The 17,990-nt window shown below is 52.1% G+C and overlaps 6 protein-coding genes across 6 annotated transcripts; 4 read left to right on the top strand and 2 right to left on the bottom strand.

Annotated features, from left to right (window-relative positions):
- Window positions 1-1,239: 1,239 nt before the first annotated feature.
- Window positions 1,240-5,472, top strand: BDV17DRAFT_148585 (PAP/25A associated domain family). The gene is made up of 3 exons (XM_073754440.1): window positions 1,240-2,478; window positions 2,532-2,603; window positions 2,670-5,472. The coding sequence occupies exons 1-3, from the start codon at window positions 1,869-1,871 to the stop codon at window positions 5,315-5,317; spliced, it is 3,330 nt and encodes a 1,109-aa protein (XP_073619986.1). The 5' UTR covers window positions 1,240-1,868; the 3' UTR covers window positions 5,318-5,472.
- A 1,057-nt stretch (window positions 5,473-6,529) lies between these two features.
- BDV17DRAFT_148570 (bifunctional triacylglycerol lipase/ester hydrolase) lies at window positions 6,530-8,285 on the top strand. The gene is made up of 4 exons (XM_073754439.1): window positions 6,530-7,219; window positions 7,338-7,522; window positions 7,598-7,965; window positions 8,035-8,285. The coding sequence occupies exons 1-4, from the start codon at window positions 6,572-6,574 to the stop codon at window positions 8,091-8,093; spliced, it is 1,260 nt and encodes a 419-aa protein (XP_073619985.1). The 5' UTR covers window positions 6,530-6,571; the 3' UTR covers window positions 8,094-8,285.
- On the bottom strand, window positions 7,737-9,519 carry BDV17DRAFT_253029 (Dcp1 family protein). The gene is made up of 2 exons (XM_073756610.1): window positions 8,035-9,519; window positions 7,737-7,965 (listed from the first exon to the last, which is right to left on the bottom strand). Exon 1 carries the CDS (start codon window positions 9,426-9,428, stop codon window positions 8,478-8,480), a length of 951 nt encoding a protein of 316 aa, XP_073619984.1. The 5' UTR covers window positions 9,429-9,519; the 3' UTR covers window positions 7,737-7,965; window positions 8,035-8,477.
- A 142-nt stretch (window positions 9,520-9,661) lies between these two features.
- On the top strand, window positions 9,662-13,537 carry BDV17DRAFT_253027 (phosphatase family protein). Its single transcript, XM_073756609.1, has one exon. It carries the CDS (start codon window positions 10,092-10,094, stop codon window positions 13,206-13,208), a length of 3,117 nt encoding a protein of 1,038 aa, XP_073619983.1. The 5' UTR covers window positions 9,662-10,091; the 3' UTR covers window positions 13,209-13,537.
- A 166-nt stretch (window positions 13,538-13,703) lies between these two features.
- On the bottom strand, window positions 13,704-15,310 carry BDV17DRAFT_287501 (uncharacterized protein; the record flags this gene model as incomplete). Its single annotated transcript, XM_073761186.1, has 2 exons — window positions 13,704-14,883; window positions 14,937-15,310. 2 exons carry the CDS (start codon window positions 15,308-15,310, stop codon window positions 13,704-13,706), a joined length of 1,554 nt encoding a protein of 517 aa, XP_073619982.1.
- Window positions 15,311-16,246: 936 nt separating this feature from the next.
- On the top strand, window positions 16,247-17,774 carry BDV17DRAFT_287500 (pheromone receptor; the record flags this gene model as incomplete). Its single annotated transcript, XM_073761185.1, has 3 exons — window positions 16,247-16,814; window positions 16,866-17,349; window positions 17,399-17,774. 3 exons carry the CDS (start codon window positions 16,247-16,249, stop codon window positions 17,772-17,774), a joined length of 1,428 nt encoding a protein of 475 aa, XP_073619981.1.
- Window positions 17,775-17,990: the final 216 nt, after the last annotated feature.

Raw genomic sequence — 17,990 nt, 5'->3', positions numbered from 1 at the left:
CGCCTTAAAGTTGCGATGGGTCTCTTGGCCATAGTACTCACGGCGACAGTAGAGGTTAGACGCGCCCAGTGCTCTGAATAATCCCAATCTGTCCGAGCTCGTCCAATCATGGATGCCCGTGGAGCCTTTCAAAATTGGCTTCGATATTGACGAGAGACAACAAGGTTGCTATCAACGAGGTTCCTTCCTTACCAAGACGAAGCCGTTGAGCCCAGGGGCTCTTGCCTCATGGACTCTTCGCATGGTCGTGCCTTCTCTTTTGGCACATGGGGTCGTTCCTGCCTTTCAAGCACCACCGGCTCCCTTCCTTCTGTCTGGTGAATTGATTGACTTCCATGTTCCATCCCCTTTCGCCCCCGCGTTCCTTAGACTACTTACTATTCCGCGTCTTGTCCGGATGCAGTGCCGGCACGCGTGGCCGTCTTGCTGATGCCCCTTCCGAGCTACGTGTGTCTTTTGGGAGTTACTCGAGGTGGCACTCTTCATCCATTTTTGTTCGCTATCGCTGGAAACCCGAGCCTCGTGGCTGCGGGCTTTGTACCAAGATCCAGATCGACTTAGACTGGGTCTCATTATTGTAGTGTTGCGGGATGAGAAAATCAGCTTAGAGGGAGTCCTGTTAATAGGCCTCTTTTGTATTGGGGTGAGCAGGTCTGGACTCTGAAAAGTACTATGAACAGATGAATGGAGATGGGATGGTAGAGATGCCGGCATAAAGATCGCGACTCAAAAGACTATTTATTCTCCAGACCCTGTAAAGAAAGTCGAGGCCAGGTACTGGTTATATTTAACGGGCTTATCTCACCAGCACCCAGGCAAGAACAATACCTAATAACTGCATATTTGACCAAGAGGTGAGGTTAAGGCTGCCATTGAGGGCCGGATCCAGAATAACCACTGCGTTGCTTTCAGTTTAGGACACTGAGTTGGCCATCTGGGCAGGAATTCCTAAACTTTTTTTCCTGCTTGCCATTTCTCCTCCTCGCCCTTTCAGCAGCAAATTGTCACCATTTGCAGCGGTGATTTGGCAGAAACTCCGGTGTAGGAGGTATACTTGACTCGTGGAGCGCACTGGGCGTGGGAGATTGACGGCCCCTGGCTCTGGCACTCTCAGCCGATCGCCCTGATTGATCCCCCTCCGCGCGCTGTGTCCCCTCTCCCGTTCACCAACCTGGAGCAACGAACTTGCCCTACCACAACTCACCATCCCGACGCCTCATACCTGACTTTTTCTGTACGTCTACAGCATCCCTCGATTTCCTAGGCTGGTCCTTTGATCTGGGGGCTTTTTACGTGTTCCTGTTTCTGCGCGTGAACCTTTGTTTGGAGTTGTGTGGTTCTCCGATTTGCCCTTCCCGCTAGAGTCCATCGCACTCACTCCCCTTAAACCGCCTCCAACCGTGCAGTCATCCCCCGACGTCTTCGACTCGATTTTCTTCGCGCTAGAGACGCAATTATCTACCTTTGTTGAGAGTCCTTTCACCACTCGCTAATTTGCTTTTCGCAGTCCTGCTTTGTCGCCTCCGAGTCTGTCATAGAGGTGGTAACGCAGCACAAAGACAATTTTGCTGAAGCATCGCCGGTCGATACCTCCGTTACGCACTCCCTTCTCGACGTCGCTTTCGTTTCCTTTCGCGATATATTTTCGCTTGTTACTTCCGCTGTTGGATTATAGAACGGTATATACTGCATAGGAACATAGGAGTTGTCTGTCCGCCATACTGTCTTTGTGGCGACCTCTGTCGGTGACACTTGGTCGAGACCGGCATTTTTAGCGGAATTGGACTCGGACCGCAATCGAGAACGCTTTCCCTTGTGAATTCGCTCTCTAGAGGCCAACGTTGTCGGTCAACGTTGGGAGCTGCTATATGGTCACAGCTACCGATGGGAATGACCGCCATCCGTCTAGAACAGGTGAACAGTCACCGATAACATCGGCAGAACATTCGACTATGCCGTGGAATCGAAGCAACGAAGAGTCTCCGGAGACACCAAGTCGACCCGCATTGACCTCACAACAGTCCAACTCCCTACCATCCACTCCTTACCAACACTCACGGAAAATCTCTTTCCATTCTAGATCGCCATCACCTCGTCATGGAAGCACATCACCTCGGTCGACCCATTCGGAGTCGACGCACATTCCTCCGTCCGCTCGCAAACCGTTCACGGGCTGCAAATACGAGACAGCCATGTCATATTTTCGCCGAAGAATTCCGTATTCAATAGGTGCCGACGTGCTGCCAGAAGAAAAAGAGGGGCTCAAACAACGGCTTCGACCAGAGGAGGAAAATAAGCTTACAGAGGCCATGCTCGACGTCTACAATCGGCTGCTACCCTCATCAGAGAGCGACAGCCGACGGCATAGACTTGTCCGCAAACTGGAGGATCTCTTTAATCGGCAATGGCCGGGATCTGAAATCAAAGTCAACGTTTTTGGGTCGTCCGGGAATAAGCTATGCTCAAGCGATTCGGATGGTACGCGGTCTCTTATGTCACAAACAAAGCGTTGCCGAGCTAATTGTCGACAGTTGATATTTGTATAACTACTATTAACAAGGATCTGGAACTTGTATGCTTGTTAGCCGATGTCCTAGCAAAGAGTAAGGCTCCCATTCTCCTGTTTGTTTGTGTCATCAGTGATCGCTGACAGAACATTCTCATCGCAGATGGCATGGAGCGGGTTGTTTGCATCTCGCACGCAAAAGTACCTATTGTGAAAATCTGGGACCCTGAGTTACGCCTCGCATGCGACATGAACGTCAACAATACAATGGCTCTGGAGAACACGCGCATGGTCCGGACATATGTGGAGATCGATGAGCGAGTACGACAGTTGGCGATGATCGTCAAGCACTGGACGAAACGCAGGATACTCAACGATGCTGGTACTGGTGGCACGCTGAGCTCCTACACCTGGATTTGTTTGATCATCAACTTTCTGCAGACTCGACAGCCTCCGATTTTACCAAGCCTCCAGGCTCGCCCTCATGAAAAAAAAGTATTCGCGGACGGACTTGTTTGCTCATTCGATGACGACCTCGACACATTAGTGGGATATGGTTGCGAAAACAAGCAGTCACTTGGCGAGCTGTTCTTTCAGTTCTTTCGCTACTATGGCCACGAACTAGATTATGAGAAATACGTTGTCTCGGTGCGAGAAGGGAAGTTGATATCCAAGGAAGACAAGGGCTGGCATCTTTTGCAGAATAACCGTCTCTGCGTCGAGGAACCTTTCAACACGATACGGAATCTGGGGAACACGGCGGATGATACATCCTTCAGGGGAATCCATATGGAGTTGCGCAGGGCATTTAAGGCCCTTTCCGATGGCGATTTTGAACTTTGTTGTGAACAATATGAGTTCCCTCCGGAGACAGCGCCATTGTGGGAGAAACCACCCCCTAAACCACGTCCGATTGTTACCGCCCCGCCGCCACCGCATTCCTCTCGGGGTGGTCGTGGCGGTAGTCGAGGTGGACGGCATTCAAATCAGTACAATCGTGGTGGGCATTCTGGCGGCCGTCGAAGTTCGAACACCGGCAACAAGGGCCATTTCCGCCAAGCTAATGGAGGAGGAATGACAGCGTCGGAACTTTCCCTTCAGGCACAGCAGGCACAATATCTGCTTCACGACCACCTGTACCAGCAGATACAAATCCTCCAGGCGCAGGAGCAAGAATTGCGATTACAGTTGCAAAACCAAGCGCTCCTCACAGGACGCCCGCCTCCTGTCTTGATTCGACAGCCCTTCATCCAATTTCCGGCACCGCCGCAGGAGTCTTCAGGCGATGATGGCTCGCGCTCAAGATCTGGTTCAAGATCGGGTGCAACGCACCATCCAGCTATCAACGTACCGACTCGGCAAAACGTCTATTACAACTCAGCGTTTCTTCCGGTTTCTGTCCCTGGGGCGCCAGGAAGCAATACAAACCCACCATCGCCGTCCGCGGTCGCGGCGGTGCCTGATTTTCGCCGTAATCCGCGCCGGTCATCGGTTGCCAACGGCTCCCCGGGAGGCTCGCTTAGAGCTCACTCACAGCCTGCTCGCCCTGTCAATTCCCTACCTAGCTTTGCTCCTCTCTATTCGATTTCTCAGTCGAACGACAGCTCACAACCCTCGAATCCGCGCAACGCGCCGGGTTCCTCGGATGATTCGCAAAGTGAGGAGGATGGCGCATCTATGGCCAATAGTTTGCCAAACCGGTCCCTGTACATGGATGAAGCACGGTCAAACGATTATGTGACGTACTATCTCGCTAGTTCGCCACAACTTCATGCCTATCATCAGAATGCTATGGTCTCACCCATGCCGTCCTCTCTTGGACTGGCATTGCCGAACGGTGGTATCATGCCCTTTTACGGAAACCCACAAGAGTACATGTCGATTGTTCCGGGAGCCGAGACTTATGCTCAATCGTTTGACAATAGTTCCGTTACATCCCCCAAGTCTATCCCTACCCAAAAACGAACGGGCTCCCGGACAGCCGCATCCGATGATCGCGGAGGGCCACTAATTGTGGATGGATCAGTACCGCCCAGTGAGCAACGAAGGTCGATTCCGGCTGATGATTATGACCCATATGGCTTGATCTCCCATTGTCCGTCAAACTCCGATGACCAGAACACCGATACTCCTGCGAGTGTATCAGACTCTTTTTCCCAGGATTTTCAAGACAGCAGCTCGGTAGAGATTGATCAGAATCCCTTCTGCAGCCGCCAAGCGACTGACCCACATACTATGGGATCGGCCCCCGATGTTTTTGTCAATGGACACACTGGGAAGCCCAGCCTGCTTTCAAGCCGACTTCAGAACCTGCATTTGTCGAACGGCGAAAAGAAACCTGAACCATCGTCAAAACCTGCGCAAGAAAAACCGAAGGCGGCGCAAACCCATCATGAAAAGCCCGACCGGGAAGGTCTTGGTCCAAGGGATGCCATTGCAGTAGGCAAAGGACCATCGGCCTCGTCCACAGAATCACATACTGCATCCCCTAACGGGAAGCGCCGGCACCATCACGCAGATGCACAAGAGAAGGCCAATGGATCGAACCACAAGCCTAAGCCTAGGAACCGTCCTGATGCCTCGCAAGCACAGTCTACTGGGCAAGGAGATCAAAAGGAACGAGCCACTGGTGTCTCGCGAAAACCGAATGGCGCTAGCTCAACGGCTCAAGAGACTACAGTTCACGCCAATGGCTGGCAGACGACCAAAAGGAAGAACAAAAAGAACAACAAGTTTTCGGACCACCGGCACGGAACGCATAATGGCGTAGAGCCCTTACCGGTGGATGAGTCGATGAGAAAAGGCGGTTGATCAACGATGTGGCTTCGGTTATCACACTTTGAATGACCCCATCTCCTCGGACTCTCGACCCTATCAGATACCCAAAAGATCAGAAAAAAAAAAGAGCGAATCAGAAAGCACCTGTACAGCCTGTGCTGAAAGCTCGCTTTGCCTCGACCCTTGAGAGTCGAGAATCGGTAATGCCTTCCTCACTTGGAAGTGTCATTTGACATTGTATACTAGAGGCGGCCACCTCTCGGATAAAACAATATATGGCGGTGAATTGACCCTTTCCCGGCTTTTCTTTATTATGGAAGTATATGACTTTGTTTTTGTTGCATGCCCATTTCCATTGTCCAATTACACTCGGTTGTTTCGATTCATTTTCCATCATCGGCGTTTCAGGTAAGACAGTGCATGGTTTCTATCAATGAAGGACCTCACCAGACACTGGGCATGTCTGGTTTTCTAAATTATTCATCAGTTGCATGCCGGGTTGCAGAATTTCACGACTGGCTATGTTCATGACTTCGCATTCGGTATATTGCGACTTTTTCCCATATCAAGCCGTCGAATGCGTCCTCAGGCGCTTGATACTTCTGGTATGCAGCATTTGCTATTGTCGCTCGGCCTCCATCGCAACGAGTGGATGGATGGAGTGAGGACCATCAGTTCCCACCGAGGACAAACACGAAAAGCCAGAGACGAACCCGCATACTGCAAACTTTTTCTTGTTATTTTCTGTACCAACTGGACATGCTCTTGTGTTGCTGGCAGTGGATTTCATCAGTTTTCTAACCGGCATGATCATTTTCATTGTCATCATTATCATTGTCAATATACCATCATAGCACGGAGCCAGGCGAGTGGGTTCGACTTATATATGTGCTTTTGCTTGTCTCACGCTTGTTTGCGTTGCTTTCTCGTATTTTGCTGATTTTTCTGTCTTGCACTTCATGTTGGCACTGATACATTTGCGTGATTCATGCGGACCGGGTTTGGGCAATGATTCAGATGTAGAACTTGGGATTTACATACAGTCAGACGAAGATACTGAAAAGAGAAAAAAAATCGAAATTGCAATTAGACTTGTATTCTAGAATATACAATTTCCTTCAGCTATAGTGACTTTATACCTTTAAACTGGTCAAGATATGTACCTTTGTGTTGAGCTGTAGATTTCCCTGATCTCTTGCAGTGGCCGAGCTCGACTTCTCATCCACTCACCTCGCCTCCAGCAACCATCAGTCTGCACTCTTCACCAGCTCCCGCCAACGCATAACCATGCCCCTCCCAACCCCCCACATCACAAAAGACAGTTTCTTCCATAAAGTCCCATCAACCTCACTCTCACTTTCTGAGTCTAATTCTTCCCCCCCCTCCCCCTCCCCTTCTCCGTATCCCACAACAATCTACTTCACCTCCGGAAACCCAGGGCTAATCTCCTACTACCATGCCTTTCTCTCTCTGCTTGGCAAGAAGCTCTCAGTAGCTTCATCCGCAGCTTCACCTACAGCCGGAAAGGACGGGGAGTCATTCCATATTGTCGGGCATAGTCTTGCGGGGTTTGAACTTGAGCTTGAGAATGGATCTAGCGCAAAGAACACCGAGCACTACAACGACGTCGAAGATCAGATTCGGTTCGTGCAGGGGAGGTTAGATGTGCATATGCGCGCTGTGCGCGAGGAATACACTCCTAAGGAAGGTGGTGTCGGTGAGAAGAGACAAGGACAAGCCCCGAAACCCCGAGTCATCCTCGTCGGCCACTCAGTCGGGACGTATATCGCAATGGAGATTCTGCGGCGGCATCGCGAGCGGCGGGCGTGGCTGGGAGATGGGCAAGGAGGTTCCGACTTCGATATCACCGGTGGCATCATGCTCTTCCCGACCATAGTGGATATTGCGGCTTCACCGTCGGGGCAGAAATTGACCGTATGTTATGATCCCTACCTACCTACCTCTCCATATTTACCCGTTATACCCGTCCCACCAAGCTTTCCCCATTCTTTCTCTGCACTTTGGATAGGATACATACTAATTAAACATGTAGTTTCTCCTCCGCATAATTCCGCAATTGGCTCTAGTTGCGTCTCTCTTTGCTCGTCTTCTAACGGCGCTCCTCCCCGAGTCATTCCTCAGAGCTGTAATCGGGCTCATGATGCGCTCGCCGCCGCCGGAAGCAGTTGACGCCACGGCGGCGTTCTTGAGGAGTAAGCGGAGTGTACAGCAGGCTTTGTATGTTTCTCTTCGTTCCTTCCCTTTCCTCTTTTATTGTATTGTTCGTTATGGCGTGGGTACTGACGGCAAAAGACACATGGCAGCCGACGAAATGCGCGTCATCTCGAGCGATAAATGGAGCGATGATGTCTGGGGTGTCTCGGTGCAACAACAACAACAACAACAACAACAACAACAACAACAACAACAACAACAACAACAACAACAACAACAACAACAACAACAACAACAACAGCAGCAGCAGCAGCAGCCGCCGCCGAGCCGACTATACTTTTACTTTGGACGCAACGATCACTGGGTTGCTGAGCGGACGAGGGAGGAGATTATAGCTGCGAGGGGTGCGAGGGGGAACAAGAACGGTTCTGATGTTGGGCCTGGGCCTGGGCCTGGGCCTAGGATGATTGTTTGCGAGGAGAGTGTGCCGCATGCGTTTTGTTTGAGTAGGTTTTCTTTTCTTCGTCTTGGTTTGCGTTTACTTGCTTGAGTGGTTACTGACGTGATTGATTTAGGGCATAATGAGACTATGGCTAGGAAAGTTGCTGGTATGATTCAGGAGATCATAGAGTAAGAATCTTTTAGACGTTGTTACAAATTAGAGGCATGGACCAGAAGGGAGCTACCGATTGTATTCGTGGATGGTAGAGTGATCCCGAGTAGGGGCCCAAGCTGGATTGCTCCTTATAGTGGGCATCATCCGTTCTCATTCTGGAACTCCAGGCGATTACTAGGCTTAGACTCCTCTATATGCTGCTAAACCAATAATGCGGAACAGTAAGGCCGCATGTAACTAATTCGTTGGAGGTAAATAGGTCATTGACGTAAAGCACCGGTTGCGTGGGTGAGGACCAACGACACCCTCGGCTAATTGCGCGAAGCGGACGCTTGCGCTTGGAGATGTAAGCATCCATCTCCATGGTTGTCTATGTTCGTAATGTCGTGAAAGGTCATCTCATCAAGACTTGGGCCCAGTTGGATAAGCAAAACCGCTTCTCCTGAAAAGGTCCCCAAGTACGTCCGGTTGTGAAGTAGGGACCACCGGTGGTACCTGCTGTCCTTGTGCTGGTTGGCTGTGCGCCCTCACACTCCATGCATCATCCTGTGCCCTTTCTTGACCGAACAGATCTCTGAGGGAAATTTGGCGGCCCATTGGCACACTAGCTTGCATTCCGTCCAAGGGGTCAATAGTCGCCGAAGCAGCAGCCGCAGCAGTGTGAAGGCCGTTCTGTTGCGAGGCTTCAAGCCGCTCGCGTGCCAGTTTAAGACTCCTGCCAGCTATCGAAGCGCATTCCCGAATGGCTTGGGCGTTGATGTTGCGTGTCTCTGCTGTCGAGCTTGGTGGCGGCTCGGAGAAGACCCAAAGCCCGTAAATGCGAATATCGCTGCCGGGCCTGGAATCGCTTGAATCTGGGTTGGAATCGGACTTGAGAATGATATATTCCTCCGTAATCTCCACGTTCTCGCCGTCCGTTAACGGAAGGTCGAAATTATTTAATCCCCGCCGATTGAGCACAAACACACTGTATCGCTCTTCCCCCAAACTACCCGCATCAAGCTGACAGACAAAGAGTGTCCCCTCAACCCCGGTTTTCTCCCATTGTCGTGTAGTCGGACTGAATGTATAAACGACCGCAAATGGTGCGATTGACTGAATCGAGCTCACTGCGGGGTTGTGCCGCTGCAAGACCGAGAGGTTAAGTTCCTCGTTTGTACGCGGTGGGGCCGAAGGCATGCTTTGATTCTGCTGCTCGAGTAGTTGTTGAGGATCGGAGAGATAGGCCTGGTCTGAGTCATAGCTCGGCTGTGCGAAATAGTAACCCTGGCCCTGGCCGCTGTTATTGTGCTGATTGCTGTTCTGGTTATGGGACTGCTGGTTGTTGGGCCGCCGAGGCTTGCGTGACGCCATAGTGAATGTTGCGCCGGGAGTTATCGGGGCATGAAAATAAGTCCGAGTCCGAGTGAGAGATCCGCGATGAAAGGTAGGAGCGAGAGAAAGCTCGTGAGATTGGGCAAGAGCGAAGCTGAAGATGGAGATGCAGTGAAGCTCCAACTGTCTCCGTTTGCGGAAGGCGGTCGGTTCGTGCCGACGAAGACCCTCCGCTCATCATGACCTCTGGATATTCTAGACTACACACGGCCCTCCAGTCCGCCCTGCGACCCCTGTGTCCAGCTGCCAGAACGGCCCCGACTCGCTGTCTGTGCTCGTTTTGCAGACCGTTGCGCCTTGACGATTTGCCGGACCGTCAACCCCTCACCTCACTTGCTATACTATCTCTCGTTAGGCCTTCCACTAGTATATCCCGCGTGATGCTCGGCCAATTTCCCGCCTCTTGAGTGTTCATCGTTGCGCTCTAGAAGAATCGTTATGATCGACGGTCACGCTTCGGGACTCACCTGCTTGCTGCCTATCCACATTTCGTGTTCTAGCGCCGCCCCCGCCTCATATACTTTGCATACGACCCCTCTGGACCCCTTGGGTAAAGCGCGAAATCCGGCACCTATATATATGTATATACTACATCAGATCTGATGAGGGTTAGCATACCGATATCGATAGTGTCTCGACAGAATGCCCGCCAATGATGAGCAACATTCCGGCCCCGCCGTAGGGGTATACCCCTCTGATAACGATAACCTCGGCGAATCCACGGATGCCGCTTCTGGCTCTTCCTCCCTCACGAAAGCTGTTAAAGCGCGAAAAGGGGAATATACCCGCCCACTGTCACTCCGTGTGAAGGTCGGAAGTTGGAATGTTGCTGCCATTTCCGGCACAGAGAAAGATGTCGGAAAGTGGTTCGTACAACAGCAAGGACTATGCGGGCAAGGTTCGGGGTCGCAAAACGGCTCCGTATCGAAAGACGCGAGCTCTGGAGATGATGAGGTTGGCCTCTATGCCCTAGGACTGCAAGAGATTGTCGACGTTTCGTCGCCTGCAGAGGCATTGAGGCCTTATGTGGATCCGGCTCCGGCAAGCCGATGGAAAAGGGCGGTTGAGGATGCGCTGCCTCCAGGTTACAAGTTGATCGCTGAAACCCAGCTTATTGGATTGTTGCAACTGATCTACGCTGCTCCGTTCATTGCCGATAGCGTTTCGGCAGTGAGCTCAACTAGTGTGGGCACGGGCTTGCTCGGCTATATGGGCAATAAAGGTGCCGTGGCGACGCGTTTGCTTCTCGGTGAAACTACCTGTGTCATATTTGTCAACTGCCATTTGGCGGCGGGATCGGACAAGGCCAGTTTAGACCGTCGAAATTGGGATGCCTCGCAGATTGTGAGCCGCGCAAAATTCGACTCGATCAATTCCGACTACACGCTTCGAACTGTGCCGTCCGAAAGCATTGGCGATGAAGATTACGCATTCTGGTTTGGCGATTTGAACTACCGTCTCGAGGATATCCCTGGCGATGACGTACGGCAGGTTCTCGCCCGACACACGGAAAACGAATATGACAAGAGACACGGAGCGTTAAGGGAGGTGCACGGCACACCTTCATCCCCACGCATTGTTGTAGGTGAGGACGAAGGGACACAGTCGCCCGTTTCCGAAGAACTCTCCAGCGAGACCCAGTCCCTTGACTCTGACGAAGATCTGGACCCCCACCAGGATCCCGCCTCCCTCCAGACAACAATATCATCATTGTTTCCTCATGATCAGCTCCGCATGCAGCGAAGTAAACAAAAAGCCTTCCACGAAGGCTGGCGCGAGGGGCAGATTTCGTTCTTGCCAACGTACAAATACGATATAGGCAGCGTGGCCCGGTTTGACTCGAGTGAGAAGCATAGAGGGCCGAGCTGGTGTGATCGCATTCTTTACAGATCACGCAGGGACAAACTCAATTACGAAAACTCGGTTAAAGAAGCTACCGAGGCCAGAAAACGGGATGAGGAGATGAAATCAAGAGGACTGGAAAGCGCCGACGCTGATGACAGTGTCCTATTCGACTACGACCCTGAAGCTGATGGTGCGGATAGCGATGGCGAATACGATCCGAATGAAGATCAACTTAATGAACAGGTTTCTCCAGAATCAGCACCGGAGAAAGACAGCTCTATACGACTGGATTACTACACTTCCCACCAAGGTGTCCTTTCCTCAGACCACAAACCACTGGTAGCTGGGTTTACGTTAGAGCTCGATTGTGTGGAACCGAAGCTTAAAGCACAAGTGCATCAAGAAGTCGTGAGGGAGTTGGACAAAGCTGAAAACGAGTCCCGACCCAGCCTGACAGTTGTGGTGGACAGGCACACCCGCGGGCCGCCCGCGCCAGATACAGATCCGAATGCTGTAGATTTTGGGGACGTTTGTTTAGACGTCCCCGTCACCCGATCATTAACAGTTGCGAACACAAGTGGCGTATCCGCGTCATTCTCTGTTCAAAAGCCGGAGCGAGGCGGTGATTCGGAGGCGCCGCCATGGCTGGAATTCAGAGTCGAGAAGCCGCACAACGACGACTCTGGCGAGCAAGATCAGTCAACACCACCAGACGAATGTACACTATTACCCGGGGAGCTGGCTGTTGTTGAAATCACGGTCTGGGTGCGAGACATCAAATCCGTTCGCCTCCTGAACAGTGGACAGATGAAGCTGGAAGAGATCTTGGTCCTCCGTGTAAGAGAAGGCAGAGATCACTTTGTTTCCGCGCATGGCAAATGGCTACCCACGGCTTTTGGCCGTAGCTTGGAGGAGCTTACTCTTATTCCCGAAGCTGGCGCCCGCAGTCTGGCCGCTCATCCAGCGGAGAGCAAGGAAAACCAGCCAGGAGTTCCGATCTCAGCCCCCCGTGAGCTTTTCAAGCTAACGGAGGCGATCTCTGATCTCGCGGAACGCGCAGTCGCCGAGTGGGGCATGGTGAAAGGGGACAATGAGTCCGACGACAAGGCCCCATGGCAGAAGGAGCCGCATGGATTTGCATGGCCTTTTGACCCTGAGACGTGGACACTCAAAGACAAGGACACACGTTCACCACTGCTGGCGTCAGCTCGCGAAGCTCTAGACGCCAATCAAGCTTTCAGTGAGGTGTTCGCGCCTGAGGTGTCTTCGTTACAACGCCTCGAAATACTGGGCGAGGTTTTTGTTTCGTTTTTACGCTCGCTGAAAGATGGGATTATCTCAGCTTCCGTCTGGCAGCAACTGGACCAACAGATCCAAGCACGAGAGAAGGCTAGACAGCCTCCGCTCTCCTGGGAGGACTCCCAAGCTTGGGTACTCGAGAGTCTTGCCTGGTCTCCAGCCCACAGCGTCTCCTTCACATTCGTGATATTCATGCTCGCGCGCATCGCCAACGAGATCGCGCCCACACCCCCTCGTGGCTCATTAGAGCCCGCATCCGCATCAAAGGAAAACTCGAAACCATCCACCACTCAATCCAGAGACGATGGATCATCAACACCATCCCCGATCTCCCGAGCATCTTTCATATCAACCGGCAGCTTCCGGCGAAAACCTACTTTTTCTACACCCCCCTCCTCGCAAGAAGCAGCCGTCAACACAATGGCTCAGCGACGCCTAGCCGTTGAGGCCTCCCTGGCTACGTTCTTCTCCTCTGTCCTCATCTCCACCGACGTCCCTGTTCCTTCTAAAGATAAAGAAAAGCGACTGCTAGAAGAACGGAAGCGCAGCATCATCGAGCCCTTCCTCAAGGCCATTGGGGTAGATTATAATGGTCCTTCAGGTGGCGCGCCATGAATTAATTTCTTTCGTTTCTTGTTGTATTATGATTTCTTGGGTGGGCTTTTGTTTCATTGTGGAATATGGATAGATAGGAGAGGGGGAGTTGCATGCATATTTTATATATAATATACACTGTGGTCACCTGCTACCCACGCACCCACTGGCCGTTTTGATATTTATTTCGGCCTGCTAGTGATAATGTTTCTTCTTTCCTTTCGTTTCCCTCCTCGCTTGAGCGGGGCCTGGTGCGCCTTCAACGACGATATATGCATAGAGTCATAAACATGACCTCAGGATGAGATGACTACTCTAGCTCAACGATAGCTGAAATATGTTTTGAGATTGTGATCTCTACCTATGTGCTCCAGTAAAGTAAATGCGTCACGTATATCGTCCGCCATGTATATCCCAAATCCAGACCCCAAATATCAACGCCCGAAGACTTCCGTAGCACATGAAACCACTCAAATATGTTCCAAGCACCGTATAGACAATGACAAACCCTTTCTTTCACTCTTCTATTATGGTCGCCCGTTTTGCCCGCCTCTGCTGCTGCTGCTGTTGCTGCTGCTGCGAGGTGACCGGTCTAGTACTTCTCTGCGGTGCTTTGCCTTTACTCGCACTCGCACTCGCACTTGCATCCACACTTGCCCCATCACCACGAGACGACTTCTTCTCCCTTGAACTCGAAACCGCACCCCTCCCAAAAACCACATCCTTACAAACCCTAACCCCCCGCCCCGCAACAACAACCGGCAAAGTCGCCAACCCAACCCCCACATTAAGCGGCACAAGGACAACCATGGCAATCCAATCAAGGAGGAACGCAAATATTCCCCTCTGCCGCGCATTAGCGCGCTGTGCGTCCGCCGCGAGACTGAGCGCGTCGCGGGTCTTGGACTCCAAAACTTGCAGGCGGGTTTGGGTCGTGTAGGCTGTTACGGCGGTGCGCTTTTCGTACCGGCGCATTGCGCGGTTGAGGGCGGCGATGTCGGATTGCATTGATTTGCGAGCGGTGGATTCGGTTTCGAGGTGGGAGAGGAGCGTTTTTGTTGATTCTTGGGGTGCGAGGTCGCGGGTTTCTTTATCTTTTTCTCTCTCGTCGGTGTCTGTGTTGAAGGAGGACTTGATACGAGCCGCGGCGGTCTCAGCGACGTGGGCTTCTAATTCCTCGAGACGCTTCGAGAGGTCGAGGATAGTTCTTGGGTCGATTCTATCTCTGTTATCGTCGTCATCGTCGGAACTAGCGATGATGCGTTGCAGGTGGAGGGTGCGGGTTTGGACCATCTTGAGGAGGTGCGAGAAGGGGCGGATTTCCGCGGCGAGGAGGAAGATGGTTAGGTTGTAGTTTGAGACGAGGCCCTCGGAGGGGCGGGAGAGGTTGGAGCGGATGGTGTGCAGGATCCATGTTCCTATCAGAGGGAAGATGAAGCAGGATGCGAGTGCGGCGAGCTCATGGACTTGGAGTTCTGTGGCGGCAGATGTGTGCTCGGTTCTACGGGTATGGCCTTTCTTTTGGTCTTGGTATTGCTCTTGCTCTTGTTCCTTGTCTTGATCTCGATCTGGGGATGGAGACGGCGCTGTTTCGCCTTCTCGGGTGTCTTCTCTAAGCGTGTCTAGATCTATCGGTGTTTCGAGGCCATAAAGACCGTTCTGGTAACGGATCGTTCTCGCAGAACGATACCACTCCCTGTCTCAATTAGGACACGGAAATAGGATCAAGGTTGAGAAAGTTTGTCATACCATGGTAGCCTCACAGACCAATTCAAGAAGACGGCCGCCAAAGCTAACAGTGTAACGTCCGTGACAAAGGCACTGCCATTCTGGAAGAAGATGCCGGCGACGGCGGGAAGAAGGGCGAGGCCCAAGGGCGCCGATTGCCAGTGCGACTCCTCGTCGCGAAAATCGTCATCGCGGGCTCTCCCAGCGCGGGGGAAGAGTAGTTCGTCCGTGGACGATCGGATTGTGTTCCGGGCTTCAGAGACAGAATCGGAGAGGATTGAATTGCGGCGCGCAGTAGCAGGAGTGCCTAGAGGAGCCTCGGCGATTGTGGTAGCGCGGGTTAGGCCGCGATGGCGCAGGCCGGGGATTGGGCTCAGGGGGCTGGGGGAGGCCATGAGCTCGCTAGGTTGGGGCGGACGAGGAGGGCAAAGGTGAAGGTCGCATGTTTGAATGCAAGGGAGGAGGATGAGGGGATAGTGTCATCGTGAGCATGAGGTAATCTGGAGCAGATCGGGCCTTGTCAGCTTGAGGTCCACCAGTTCGTGGGGATCCAACACTAGTCAAGTCACCATGACGATCGCTCTTGGCTTTTGACAGAGCTGAGAGGACTCTCTCCTCTCCAACCCCCTTTGTCAAACCGACCAAGCAAAGCAAAATGCATTGCAAACGGCTGCTGCGCTTTGTGTGAACAGACTCAAAGCAATCAGTCGTCCACTCCTCGATTCCCTGTTGAACTGGGGTCTTTCGAACTACCGCATGCCTCGCAGATTACCTGCAAAAAACCGGATCGGCCACCAGCCCTAGCGCAATCTTCTCAGGCATTTATCCCTAGGAACATAATGGCTACAGTTGAGTGGATTACATCACGCAGCGTGGTACGCGGAATCCAACGCAAGGTGAACGTGTCTCGTGGCACTCGATGCAGACGTTGCCTAAGCCTGCCCTGAGCTGCTGGCCTGTGCCTGTGAGACGAGATTCGAGAAATTGGGGACTGCAATCTGAACTGGGAGGGGCATATGAGCAGAAATGCGAAAAGCAAAGCAAAGAAAGCAGCTGAGTAAGTGAGCAGGTTAAGCGTGGTGAAACTGTTCCAGATTCTGGATCTATTGACACCCAGTCATTTGCGAAGGCCTAGGTTTATGTTCTTCGCCTCACTCTACCAGGCCCCAAGCAGGATGTTGCTGGTACAACTTCGCCCTTCTTAATCTGTCCCCTCTTTCTCTGAACGTTGCACCTGACAGAAAGCCAATACGACGTTAGAACCTGGCCATCAGAGTACCAGTTACCAACTACAGAGCCCAGTCTTTACGAGTCTACATCGCTCCTCCAACATGGAATCTACAGCTCTATCAATGTCGCCCTCTGCTCAGGGCGTGGTACTACAAACTCTCTCAATCTTGTCTATTCTGGCCAGTGTTCCACCCCTTGCATTGCACTGGAAGAACAGGAACTTCCCGGCGGTGACTCTGATCTGCTGGTTTGTCCTCCTCAACGTCTTCAGCGTTCTGAATGCGTTCGTATGGCCGACGGACGACATCGAGAACTGGTGGGACGGTGAGGGTCTTTGTGATATCGAGGTGAAGATGATGATCGCCTCATATGTTGCTGTCCCTGGGAGTCTGGTCTGTATTTTCCGGAGCCTGGCCTTTGTGCTGGATACCAGCCGTGCCACTCTCGTCCCGAGCAAACGTCAACGATGGCGGAACCGCATCATGGAGCTCTCGTTCTGTGCGGTTATCCCGTTCGTAGCTGCCGCTATGCATCTCATCTGGCAGGGCAATCGGTACTTTATCTATGCTGTCTCTGGTTGTCTCTCTAGCCTAGATCAAAGCTGGGTCAGTCTTGCGCTGGGCTACATCTGGCCTCTCGTGGTGTGCTTCATTGGGAGCTATTACTGTGGTATGTATCGCCATTTTATAGCCAAGCGGATACATAGTTAACACTTCGCAGCCCTGGTCTTAATCCGTCTAAGACGTTACGGAAATCAGTTCAACGAAATTATCCGCGCAAATTCCGGGTTTAACAAGTCCAGGTTCCTTCGCCTATTTTCACTCTCCTTCATCATGCTCTTAGCCCTCATCCCAATGCAAACTTACGTACTCTATGCGCAAATCGAAGTATCTTTCCCATGGCATCCATATTCGTGGTCTGGACTCCAACACACGAGATGGAGCCAGATTCAAAAGGTCCCAACAAACGGCGTGGTGTTCTTTGATCGGTGGATCCCCGTCGCAGCAGGCTTTATGTGCTTCATCTTCTTTGGATGCGGCAGGGACGCAACCAGGGTATATCGCGCCGCGCTCCGGCCTCTCGGCTTGGATTGCTGTTTCAGTCCTATGCAGACTACGACCTCGGATAGTTTCCCACGGAATATGTCGGGGTCTTTTACTAGTCGGGCGCATCTGATACCTGGAGGTGAAAACCATGCAGCACAGTATGTTCTCACCCAGCTCGTAATGTCAAGTAACCGCTAACAACCCAAGAAATCCACCCTCAATTTCAGTGGGTTCAGCTTCAACCACAATAACTTACGGCTCCAACTTTAACCCTAAAGATATCGAAGAAGGCTTGTCTTCTTCTCAGTCTCCTCAAATCCCAAGAACCCGCTGGTCAAAACTCAAGACACACCTCTCCTGGTTCGGTCGCCCATTCAAGTTCCCTCCTCGCGAAGCAATGCGCATGCGTACACGCTCCACATCCCACCTCGCCATCCCCTCGGGCTCGAATACCATCTCAACGAACGCCTGGGCGGGAACTTCTCAGAGCTGCGGGAGTATCGACCTTGATACGTTACCGCCGCGAGCAGACTTTATTCGCGTGAAGCAGGTTATTCGGCAGGAGAGGGAGATGCAGGTTTGATGCTGAAAGGAGAGGAGAAACAAATGGATGTGATCGGACGATGATACCCTGCATACTGCATTTTATAGCTCGCTTTTTTCTTTCTATCTTTCTTCCTCGTTCTGTTTCTTATCTGACGGGCTGATCTATACCGCCCCTTCGCTTTGCGTCTTGTCATGCCCTTAATGTGTGTCATGCCATGTCTTGTCATGCCCTTAATGTGTGTCATGCCATGTC

This window comes from Aspergillus undulatus (genome assembly GCF_047715775.1).
Source record: "Aspergillus undulatus strain CBS 261.88 unplaced genomic scaffold BDV17scaffold_4, whole genome shotgun sequence".
NCBI lineage: Eukaryota > Fungi > Ascomycota > Eurotiomycetes > Eurotiales > Aspergillaceae > Aspergillus > Aspergillus undulatus.
Note: the sequence above shows the minus strand (reverse complement) of the source record. Positions and strands in the feature narration are given on the sequence as shown.

Coding starts and splice junctions, on each gene's coding strand:
- BDV17DRAFT_148570 (XM_073754439.1), top strand. CDS start 6,572: ATGCCCCTCCCAACCCCCCACATCACAAAAGACAGTTTCTTCCATAAA. Junction 7,523..7,597: donor CGGAGTGTACAGCAGGCTTT/GTATGTTTCTCT, acceptor TGACGGCAAAAG/ACACATGGCAGCCGACGAAA. Junction 7,966..8,034: donor GCCGCATGCGTTTTGTTTGA/GTAGGTTTTCTT, acceptor TGATTGATTTAG/GGCATAATGAGACTATGGCT.
- BDV17DRAFT_253027 (XM_073756609.1), top strand. CDS start 10,092: ATGCCCGCCAATGATGAGCAACATTCCGGCCCCGCCGTAGGGGTATAC.
- BDV17DRAFT_253029 (XM_073756610.1), bottom strand. CDS start 9,428: ATGGCGTCACGCAAGCCTCGGCGGCCCAACAACCAGCAGTCCCATAAC.
- BDV17DRAFT_148585 (XM_073754440.1), top strand. CDS start 1,869: ATGGTCACAGCTACCGATGGGAATGACCGCCATCCGTCTAGAACAGGT. Junction 2,479..2,531: donor ATGCTCAAGCGATTCGGATG/GTACGCGGTCTC, acceptor AATTGTCGACAG/TTGATATTTGTATAACTACT. Junction 2,604..2,669: donor AGCCGATGTCCTAGCAAAGA/GTAAGGCTCCCA, acceptor TTCTCATCGCAG/ATGGCATGGAGCGGGTTGTT.